We start from the raw sequence: 12,284 nt of genomic DNA, 5'->3' as shown, positions 1-12,284 counted from the left end.
TTTGTATTTACTCACATTTTTTTTTGCTGATGTCATTTCATGGTATACCTTTTTAGCCATTTAAGTTGCCTCTTTTTGTTAAAGCTCTCGAAATCCCTTGCATAGACATACAATTAAATGATGACCGGTTGCCAGTATCCACCATTATGAGTTGCTTACTGCATATTGTGCATACACTGGACATAATCTAACAGTATGCAGTAGGCTCATTAGATATCACTAGTGGCAGGTGCAGGCGGCAAAAATACAAAGGCCGAAATTACCAGAATAGAAACCTACACCCAATCTCGGGAAAGAAATATTATAAATAAATCGGCACAAAAAGTTGAACATTAAAAAAAACATACTGACAAGCTCCTCCATTACAAATACAGTTATATGAAAAAGTTTGGGCACCCCTATTAATCTTAAGCTTAATGTTTTATAAAAATTGGTGTTTTTGCAACAGCTATTTCAGTATGATATATGTAATAACTGTTGGACACAGTAATGTTTCTGCCTTGAAATGAGGTTTATTGTACTAACAGAAAATGTGCAATCTGCATTCAAACAAAATTTGTCAGGTGCATAAGTATGGGCACCCTTATCATTTTCTTGTTTTAAATACTCCTACCTACTTTTTACTGACTTACTAAAGCACTTTTTTTGGTTTTGTAACCTCATTGAGCTTTGAACTTTAGAGCCAGGTGTATGCAATCATGAGAAAAGCTACTTAAAGTGGCCACTTGCAAGTTGTTCTCCTGTTTGAATCTCCTCTGAAGAGTGGCATCATGGGCTCCTCAAAACAATTGTCAAATGATCTGAAAACAAAGATTATTCAACATAGTTGTTCAGGGGAAGGATACAAAAAGCTGTCTCAGAGATTTAACCTGTCAGTTTCCACTGTGAGGAACATAGTAAGGAAATGGAAGAACACAGGGACAGTTCTTGTTAAGGCCAGAAGTGGCAGGCCAAGAAAAACATCAGAAAGGCAGAGAAGAAGAATGGTGAGATCAGTCAAGGACAATCCTCAGACCACCTCCAGAGAGCTGCAGCATCAACTTGCTGCAGATGGTGTCACTGTGCATCGGTCAACTATACAACGCACTTTGCACAAGGAGAAGCTGTATGGGAGAGTGATGCGAAAGAAGCCGTTTCTGCAAGCACGCCACAAACAGAGTCGGCTGAGGTATGCAAAAGCACATTTGGAGAAGCCAATTTCTTTTTGGAAGAAGGTCCTGTGGACTGATGAAACCAAGATTGAGTTGTTTGGTCATACAAAAAGGCGTTATGCATGGCGGCAAAAAAACACAGCATTCCAAGAAAAACACTTGCTACCCACAGTAAAATTTGGTGGAGGTTCCATCATGCTTTGGGGCTGTGTGGCCAATGCCGGCACCGGGAATCTTGTTAAAGTTGAGGGACGCATGGATTCCACTCAGTATCAGCAGATTCTTGACAATAATGTTCAAGAATCAGTAATAAAGTTGAAGTTACGCAGGGGATGGATCTTTCAGCAAGACAATGATCCAAAACACCGCTCCAAATCTACTCAGGCATTCATGCAGAGGAACAATTACAATGTTCTGGAATGGCCATCCGAGTCCCCAGACCTGAATATCATTGAACATCTGTGGGATCATTTGAAGAGGGCTGTCCATGCTCGACGACCATCAAACTTAACTGAACTGGAATTGTTTTGTAAAGAGGAATGGTCAAAAATACCTTCATCCTGGATCCAGGAACTCATTAAAAGCTACAGGAAGCGACTAGAGGCTGTTATTTTTGCAAAAGGAGGCTCTACTAAATATTAATGTCACTTTTCTGGTGAGGTGCCCATACTTATGCACCTGACAAATTTTGTTTGAATGCAGATTGCACATTTTCTGTTAGTACAATAAACCTCATTTCAAGGCAGAAACATTACTGTGTCCAACAGTTATTACATATATCAAACTGAAATAGCTGTTGCAAAAACACCAATTTTTATAAAACATTAAGCTTAAGATTAATAGGGGTGCCCAAACTTTTTCATATAACTAACTCTGGCCTTGATTCTTCATTGCCCTCGCATCGTTTTTTTTGCCTGCTTTGTTTTTTTTTGTTTTTTTTTCCACTCAATCATTATTCTGTTTGCGCCTTTTTGAAGTCTCAAAATTTGGTGCAACTCCAGTTATCCTACTGGTTTATAGGTCAGTGCGACTAATTTTTGGTGCAAATTTTTGCCCCCCAAAAGTCGCAAAAACAGTTCAAAACAGGAAGAAAGCCCATTTTTTATTTTGCACCGAATTCATGAATCGCATTTGTCATGTTGATGAACTTGCCAAAAACTGCAACCAATACCACAAGATAAAAAAGGAAAGTGACTTAAAAAAAGTGCAAATGATGAATCGGGGCCTGTTTTTTCCTATGATTTTCTGCAGTGTATCAGATAAAACCTGGTTTGAAGAAAATAAAAAAAATAAACTGACATGGGGTGAAGTGTTTGCTGGATTTCTTCATGCCCGTTTGGCTTGATTGACATATTTTCATCTACGGTATATTCCATCTAATCAAGCTGAGCTGTCTGGCACAAATAGTTTTCACTTAAACGCTTTCGCGTTTTTAATTAACAGGTAGTAGTAGTACATTGCAATAAGAGCTTGTAGATATTTTAGCACAAATCTGACCGGTTACCTTTGATAGAAAGTGAACACTTTTCCTGCTAACACAAGCCACTTTAATGTCATTTCTACTAAGCTTCTTCATTTCAGGGGCTCAAAAGTAATTGGACAACATAACTTTACCATAAATAAAATGTTAATTTTTAATACTTTGTAGAGAATCCTTTCCAGGCAATGACTGCCTGAAGTCTGGAAGCCATGGACATCACCAAACTCTGGGTTTTCTCCTTTTGTGATGCTTTGCCAGGGCATTACTGCAGCTGACTTCAGTTGTTGCTTGTTTGTGGGTCTTTTTGCCTTAAGTTTTGTCTTAAGCATGTGAAATGCTTTCTCGATGGGGAAGAAGTCTGGTGATTGACTCTGCCATTGCAGAATATTCCAATTATTGGCCTTAAAAAACTCCTGGGTTGCTTTCACAGTATGTTTTGGATCATCATTGTCTATCTGTACTGTGAAGCACCGTCCAACCAATTTGCTGCATTTGGTTGAATCTGAGCAGAAAATATAACCCAGTACACTTCAGAATTCTTCCGACTGCTTCTGTCTTCAGTCATATCATCAATAAACACTAGTGACCCAGTGCCATTGGAAGCCATTGATGCCCATGCCATCACACTGCCTCAACCATGTTTTGCAGAAGTTGTGGTGTGCTTTTAGATCATGAGCTGTTCCAAGCCTTCTTCATACTTTTTTCGTCCCATCATTGTGATACAGGTTGATCTTAGTTTCATCTATCCAAAGAATGCTTTTCCAAAACTGGACTGGCCTCTTTAGATGTTTTTTTTGGCAAAGTCTAATCTGGCCTGTCTATTTTTTACTGTGATTAATGGTTTGCACCTTGTGGTGAACACTCTGTATTTGTTCCTATGGAGCTTTCTCTTTATGTTAAACTTAGATACTGAAACTTTTATTTCCTGGAGAGTGTACTTCACTTGGGTGGATGTTGTGAAGGGGATTTTTTTCACCATGGAAAGGATTCTGCGATCATCCGCCACGGTTGTCTTCCGTGAACATGCCGGCCTTTTTCAGTTCCCAAGCTCACCAGTGCTATATTTATTTTTTTATTTATTTATTTATTTTTTAGTGAATGTACCAAACTGTTGATTTGGCCACTCTTAACATTTCTGCTATCTTTTCTGACGGCTTTCTTCTTATTTTCAGGCTAATGATGGTATGTTTCTCTTCCTTTGAGAGCTTCTTTGACTGCATGTTGTGGGTTCATAGCAACAGATTCCTTTTAAAAAGAGGCAGCTACATATTGAAGAACTGTAATTCCTAAACCCTTACTCCAATTGGGATTTGAATATCCTCAAATTAAAGCTGAGAGTTGACAGTTTAAGCCCATATTGATTATATCACTGTATCTTGAATATGTTTTGGTAAACAGCTAAAATGCCAAAACTTGTCACTGTCCAAATATTTTTGGATTTTACTTTGCATGTATATAACCCCATATCTAGTAGTACAAACTAGAGCACCTGTAAACATTCCTGGTACATTCAATCTAAGTCACATTGTCTTTTTAACAAGTCGAGCTTTTCTATCCAATTTTATCATAAAAGTAAAGGAATAAGGTTTACTTTTCACCCTGACAAATGATAACAAAACTTCTTGTTTTTCTCATCACCAGGTAATGCAGGCTCAGTGTGTCAAGCTGCAGACTGAATTTTACAGGCGTAGTCAGAGTGAAATTGTGAATGGACGGGGCTTTACAATGGGTGCTCTCTACTGGCAATTAAATGATATCTGGCAAGCACCATCTTGGTCTTCTATAGGTATGTGAGAATCCAACATTTCAGCTTGGCATACACAATGCAAAGAAAACATAGAGAATTGAATAACCCTGGTCTAAATTTTGAAGGGAACTTGTCTGAACATTTATGTAACAAATCTGGCTGTTTTAATCCTACAGGGGTCATTTTGAAAGCTAGAAATTTTTTTTTGATAATCTGTCTTCCTTACTCGAAAAGAGCCACAAAAAGTCACTTAAACAATTTACTTTTAGGCTACCTGAGGGTTGATTAATGCTGCCCGAAGCACAGATAATATGAATTAGAGACCGGCTCTGTTATTGCTTTCATGTATGTTTTACTCTGAACCGCCGTAGTAGATGTTGCAACCAGCATATACATATAAGATATATATCCGCTTTGCTCCCCTAGACTGACAGGTCTTTTCCCATGTGTATTTAGAGAGACTTATCAGTCAGTGGGAGTGGGGCAGGGAGAAGTCATCAATGACCTGCCTCTTGAACTAGTCAACCTAAATGCTCTTAAATATTCCTGGACAAACTTTAAAAGTATGTTTTCTCTGGGGATTGGGGGGGGTGAATTATTTCCATCCCATAGATCTTAGCTCATTTACTTATTAAGAAAAATGGGGATTACTATGGAATAAAACATCAGTTCACAGATATCAAGGTATCATTTCGTTCAACTTTCTATGACCTACATGCCCATATAGGCGGCTTTGGAGGTTTGATCCTACTGACAGATTACATTTAACATGCTAGTAAAATAAAAGAAAGCTGGAAAACAGGATGCTGATGGGAAATGTACACATGTGGGAAATGTTATTTATTAATCATTTTGTTTGTTATGACTATTTGCTATAAGGGCATAAAAAAATCAAAGTTCAAAAGTTTAAAAATGTTCACCAAATTTCCAATTTCATAATTAAACGAATTTTATTGATATAAATTTACCACTTACATAAAGTACAATGTGTCACAAAAAAACCCGTCTCAATCACTGATATATGTACAGGCATTCCTTAGCTATTACATAGAGTGAAAGGTCAGGCACCAACATTGCCTGGTGTCGTCTCCTAAGATAGACGTGCTGATAGATATTCCAGCTTTCCCAATGTCATCAGGAGCTAACAGCGTATGCCACCCCTCCCCCCTCTGAAGAGACAACCATGGGCAATGACTGTGCCTGGTTAAAAATTTGAGCAGGGGAGGTAGGTCATTGAGACAAGAGTGACCAGCAAGTCAAAGGACAGAGGTCGGGCGTCAGGCAGGGAAGGGCAAGAGAGGAATGAGATCTGTAAGTGCAGTGCTTGCCCCACTGCACTTCCAACTAAAACTCAACTGCTATTAATATGGACATACAGGTTCTAGAATGCCTGAAAAAGTCCTACCTGTATGCCTCATATCAGATGCCTTGTTGTTGAGAAATCATCTGTTATCACTTTATGTAAATGATCTCTTCCAGGCTATGGGGAGAATTCTGCCTCCAGAGCTTATTTTACATGAAGGGGGAGTTAACAGTGTGATGTGTGATGGCCGCTCTCTGCTCTCCTGATCTCACTGCAGAGCTGTGTGTGAATATACCAGACACATCTGCAGGTTCCTCTCAGCTTCCATCTCACAGGCAGACATTGCTTCAATATTGTTGCAATACAGCAGAGCTGTGAAAGCTGCAAAAAATGTTTGTAAGAAGACAATGTTCAGTTCTCCTCTTCTGTGTTAGTTTCTTGTCTCACACTGATAACTCCCCCTTTTATGTAAAATAAGCTCTGGAGGCCGAGTTAGCTTCCAGGCAACGTCCTCCCAATAGCCTGGAAGAGCTCATTTACATAAAGTGATAAAAGATGATTTCTCAACTACAAGGCATCTGATATGAGACATACAGGTAGGACTTTTTCAGGCATTCTAGAACCTGTATGTCCATATTAATAGTTTACAGAGGTCAAATGTGGTGACAGATTCCTTCTAAAGTACACATTGCGTTAAATTATGCCACATGTTTGATAAAATGCTGAATTATGACATAAATTAGACAAATCAGATAACATATTCTTTGTTTTCTAGAATATGAAGGCAAGTGGAAAATGCTGCATTACTATGCCAAAGGTTTCTTTGCTCCTGTAGCAACAAGTGCATTTGAGGACCAAGATACCTTAAACATTTATGGAGTGTCTGATCTGTTGAAGGATTATTCTTTCAAGCTTGCAGTAAGCTTCTTTTATATTAATCTGGAATGTAAACTTGCATAAAGATGGACCCAAAATACCAAATTTTTAATTTGAATAACAATATTTTATATTTATTGAGATTTTTATGAAAAGACCTAACAAGGTTATTAAGATATCTCTTATTAATTTTGATCCAAGCTGCATTTTCTAGACTCTTGTACTTGGGTAAGCCGTACCATTTAAAGTGATTGTCCATCCCTGAGGACATTTTTGGCAAGTCTTGCCGCCAAATATTAGCGGTCTTGATATTGGGGTATGATCTCAGATCCATCAAAAGTTTTTTTAGTTGCAAATAGTCAACAGGGTCGCAAAAAATGTTTTGAGGAAAAAAAGACATTAACCTCAAAAGATTTTGAGAAGAATCAAATGTGAAGCGACCAGGAAACCATTACCCTTCAGTGCTGTCATATTTCAGAACTGCCACCTTCTTGGAGTGCCCAGAAGTACAAGATGTTCAGTGCTGAGAGACATGGCCAAGGAAAGGAGGCTGAAACCCAACCACCATTGAACAAGACAAAGAAGTTGAAACGTCAAGACTGAGCCAAGAAATATCTGAAGACAAATTTTTCAAAGGTTTTATAGACTGAAGAGATGAGATTGACTCTTGTCGGATCAGATGGATGGGCTCTTGGCTGGATCAGTAACGGGCACAAACCCCTTCTTTGACTCAGACGCCAGTAAGGTGGCAGTGGGGTACATTGGGCTGGTATTATTAAAGATGAGCTAATTGGACCTTTTTCAGCTTGAAGATGGATTCAAAATCAACTCCCAAACCTACTGCCAGTTTTTAAAAGATACAACTTCTAAATGCTTGGCACCCCTTGATCTCCCATCCTGGTATGCATGGGGCCCCCCTTGAGCCCCCATCACTCTGCCCACAAAAAAAAAAAATAAACAATCATACTCACCTCCTCTCTCCTCCAGCTCTGTCCCACTCTGCTGCCGACACTCTCATTGTGTGAGCCGCACATGGCGTCCCTGCCATGTGCCCTCACACAGTGTGAGATGCTGTGCCGGAATAGTCACTGCTCCCCATGCCGGGAGCAGTGACCATTCAGTCTCTTCAATAGACTCTCCCCCACACCCACCACCACGCACATCCATATAGTATATACATGTATATTGTGTTCGGCCAATAAGACGCACCCCCCACTTTCCTCCAAAATTTTGGAGGAAAAAAGTGCGTCTTATAGTCAGAAAAATATGGTAACTAACAAATAAAGCTGCACTCTGTAATGCTATAGCATGCAAACATGAAATATATGTAATTGGATCCTACCTACCCATGTAGTTATAGGCTATTCGGCCCAGGAGAGGTATCATATTAGGCTAGGTTTCCAGCAAAGAGGATCGCCTTGCCCTTGGCTTCTGCGCATACTTGAATTAGCCACTTTATTTGCTAAGTATTTTCATTTTAATCTAATTTCTAGAGAAGTAATGCAATTCCAATTTCATATATTTCATGTTTGCATGCTATAGCATTACAGAGTGCAGCTTTATTTGTTAGTTATACATGTAGGTGGCTACTCTTGGCCTTTTCTGTTTGGAAGTGACTGTCAGTCTTTGATATTTATAGACTATAATGGTGCCGGCAGAGTGAACGTACTCTCTGACGTGCATCATTTTCAGGCATTTACGCCTACTGGAGGCTGCCACCCAGACACAGTCTGCTATGTGGGATCTGGATACAAGCCCCAACGGGGCCAACGAATGGGTGCCTGAACGCAATTTGAAAGCACACTAGCATTGGTCCAAGTGCTAACAGATAAAAAATCGGATAGCACTCGTCCGATGTATATGCTGGTGTGAGTGAGCCTTACGTCCCATGAATGGGTGGTTTCATCCTGCCAGGCTACTTAAAAGGAATCTGTCACCTCGTGGGACCTATCAGAAAGCTAATATGGACATACAGGTGATAGAAATGTAAATCTATACATCCGGTATGTCCCATATTAGCGGTCTTGTGGCTGTGAAGTTGCTTTAAATAAAATCCTCTTTCCTAGGCTTGGCATCCGGGGGACTCCAAGAAATGCAGCCTATATGCTTAATTTAAATATCCCCCCCCCTCCCCTGCACTTCACAGGGCCCTGTGACGTGCAGTGTAGGGTTGTACATCCCGCGCATGCGCAATGCGCCCATAGCTTAAGGCGCTTTTTTTTTCTCCCTGCCCTATTTTACTGATCTGCTCTAGTGCGCAGGCGCCGGGAGTCACTGTGACTTCCGCTCCAGTGATCTCCGGTGTGCGCAACAATGAGGTTCGGTCCCTACTTCCTCCCGGCATCCTGCCATCCAAGCCTAGGAAAAAGGATTTTCTGAAAAGCAATTTCACAGCCACAAGACCGCTAATATGGGACATACAGGTAAGTATAGATTTACATTTCTATCACTTGTATGCCCATATTATCGGACTGATAGGTCCCAGGGGGTGACAGATTCCCTTTAAGGTGGTAAAATGAGATGGTCTAAAATAGTTATTTTAAGTATTTTAATTTGATAAGTTTAAATATTGTAACTTGTATTTTATTCTTTCAGATCAAAGTTTACAATTGGGACTCTCTAGCACCAGTCTGTGAAAAGGTGACAAATGAGTTTGTTTTAAATGCAATGAGTTCTGGAGTAATCTACAAAGAGTCCATAACAGAACTGCTCAGTAGATGTGGAAACACTACCAGGCAGAAGAGCGTGGTCGTCTTTCATCTGCTAAACAATGGACACGTTTCTGGTTCAGAAAGCTGGTATTTTTTAAGCTCCCTGAAGGAGGCACAAGGACTACTGAAATCTAATATTACTGTAAGTACTAGTTAAATGGTAACTACAGTTTATTTTTGTCATACATCAGCAGTACAAGTGAAGATAAGAAACCTTGTAAGATATCCTATTACAGAAATGTCTTTTCCCACTAATTAGTGACTTTGCCTCTAATGCACTGATCATTAACTCTCAAACTGCTCAAATCTGTCTGCAACAAGTGATGAAATTACATCTGCTGCCCATAGAACTCTATGGAGGGGGGAGAACTGGCAGGAAAACAGGCAAAAAGGAGAAACTGCTGAGGCTTCTAGTGCTGAGGGAATAAGAGCTAAAAACATAGGATACAATGGCAAGAAATGATGTTATTCCTCACGTACACACGACAGCTTATTCTGAAAAGTTACCTGAAAGTGTACTCACCCTTCATAAATAGTTTTCCAACACCATTTTCAAGTCTAGAAAGTAGTATTCATTGACTTTTTTTTGTTTGTTTAAAAAAGATATTCGTTTTGCTGTATTTTTTTCAAAATTCGCCATGTTTTGGATATGACTCTCTTTTGTGACATTTTCCGTTATCCTTCTGTATAGGATTTCAGAAACACCACAAATGCATGTTACAAATGTAAAAAAAAAAGGGCATAATATGCTATATAAATGTCTAAAAGCCATATTTTTTAGAAGCTTTTAAAACCTATCATAACAGATTTGTGAGAGAATGGTGGTTTTTTTTCATTTTTGCAAAGCGTAACTTCATTTATACAGTAAAATGTTTGCAAGAGACTGCGCTATAATTGTTTTTTACTTAATCCCTTTCATTAGTACTTTTGCACTTTATACCAGCAAAGTCCAGCCATGATCCATGTAGTCTCCTGGGCTTCCATCTCTAGTGTGGGAGCCAGGGCTGTAAAATCTCATGATATTCCATAGAGCTGGAGATGAAAACCAAGAGATCTCTGGTCCGTAAAAGCAAACTCGCTAATAGCCGTGATTTAGATAAACAATTCTAGTATAGGCCCCTGCAGGATAGCTAACCTTTAGGGTATGTGCACACGATGCAGAAATGCTCAGGATTTTTTCCTGAGCGTTTCTGCATCTCTCTGGCAGGAAAAAACGCATGCGGATTGTACATGCGGTTTCCTGCCAGGGACATGCGGAAATGAAGCGGTCTTCACTTTCATTTCCGCATGCGGGTTGACAAGCGCTTCCCAAGCGATTTTAGCATCACTTGGAAAGTGCTTGTCAACTTCACACTATATAAATCCATGCAACCGGCATGGATTTATATAGTGTGTGAATGTCAAAAAATAAAAAATAAATCTATACTTTACCCTCTGATGGCCCCCGGTGTCCTGCTTCATCGGTCCCGGCTGCCGGCAGTGAAGACTGTAGGACCTTCTGACGTCAGCGTCACGTGACCCGTCACATGACTCTGACGTCAGCGAAGGTCCTTCATTCAACCGCGAAGTGCCCGGGAAGCCAGCAGGACGCAGCGCGGGCCGTCAGAAGGTGAGAATATATATATTTTTTATTTTATTCTTTTTTTTTTTAATGGTACCTGGGTCTGGATGAGAGTCCTCTCATCCACACCCGGGTACCATCCGCACATTAGACCGCATGAAAAGCGCATCAACATATACAGTGATGCGGATTCCATGCGGTCTAATGCAAGTCAATGGCGGCAAAAGAGCAGCGTTTCCGCAAAATTAATTGACATGCTGCGGATTTTTGACCGCAGCGTTTACGCTGCGGAAAAATCCGCATCATGGGCACAGCACATGCGGATTTCCATTGGGGAACATTGCTGCCCTTCTACCATGCGTTTTTAATGCGTTTCCGCGGCGTTTACGCAACTGCAAAAACGCAGCGGAAACGCATGAAAAACGCATCGTGTGAACTCAGCCTTAATATCCTGTTAAATGGGAAAATATTGATAGTAGGAATAATGATCTTTTCATGAATGATTCAGGTTGTACATCCCTTTTTGTTACAGTATTTCACACTGATCACAATCCCATTAGAATCGTATAAATAATTCTCAATGTCAATAAAGCAAACTAATGATTATATTAACGCCTACACAATATCAGGCTCTAGAACAATTAACCATGCCAGACAAAAATTTCAATTATGTGAATTTTGAACTTTCAAGTAATTTTGTGATTATTCTTTTTTTTTAAACCCAGGTGTCTATTTCCATGGCGGACCCTGCCTATGAGTTCACACTGATTAGCTCTAGTCCAGCTGCTTTTGTTTGGCTGGATGTCTGGGGCATTGCAGGGCGGTTCAGTGATAACGGCTTTCTTCTGACAGAGGAGAAGACTGTAGTTTATTTTTATGCCTGGGAACCTACAAGTATTAATGCACTAAAGAGTTCACTCCACATATCCACCATACGAGACATTTATGAACAGGAATGACTGCGGAGGTTTACAGAGCTGGGTGCCAGCTGCTCTACCAGAATGTACACATTTTCCAATGCTAAATAGAAGATTTGGATTCTAATTAATTATTTTTAATACATTATTGTTTGGCTATGTGTCTTGAAGAGTTTTCTTGGGGTGGCTATAGCGGAATAGTTTGATTATCAACTCCAACAGTAGCCAGTACATAATTTTTAAAGAGCAACTGTTGGGTACCCTCCATAGGTGAGTAAACATTAATGACAGTAACTTAATGTCCATTTATAATGTAAGATTATAGTGATTGAGCCCCCCTAAATGTGCTTGCAGTGTAAACAAGCTGGTGACCGCGTGATGAACGAGCAAAACGCTTGTCCATCTGGTGAAATGATCTTTTGTGCTGCACAAAAGATTGTTCTCGATGGCACATTGTTCTGTGTAAACCAGATTCGCACTACCAAGAACAATGGCCGCCTATGTGCACTGAACAATGTATTACAAATCGTATGGCGAG

At 39.9% G+C, this 12,284-nt stretch overlaps 1 protein-coding gene across 1 annotated transcript in view; it reads left to right on the top strand.

The window, feature by feature from the left end:
* MANBA (mannosidase beta) overlaps positions 1-11,903 on the top strand; it is a 68,652-nt gene extending 56,749 nt beyond the window's left edge. The window contains exons 14-17 of the mRNA XM_073639168.1: positions 4,273-4,417; positions 6,457-6,599; positions 9,153-9,410; positions 11,555-11,903. Of these exons, the coding sequence (XP_073495269.1) occupies positions 4,273-4,417; positions 6,457-6,599; positions 9,153-9,410; positions 11,555-11,788 (780 nt within the window). The 3' untranslated portion in view covers positions 11,789-11,903. The remainder of the gene's footprint in view (positions 1-4,272; positions 4,418-6,456; positions 6,600-9,152; positions 9,411-11,554) is intronic.
* The last annotated feature ends 381 nt before the right edge of the window (positions 11,904-12,284 follow it).

This window comes from Phyllobates terribilis, unplaced genomic scaffold (genome assembly GCF_046119375.1).
Source record: "Phyllobates terribilis strain yellow unplaced genomic scaffold, ASM4611937v1 Scaffold_1__5_contigs__length_1240528914, whole genome shotgun sequence".
Classification (NCBI taxonomy): domain Eukaryota; kingdom Metazoa; phylum Chordata; class Amphibia; order Anura; family Dendrobatidae; genus Phyllobates; species Phyllobates terribilis.
This window is presented reverse-complemented; position numbering and strand designations above follow the sequence as displayed.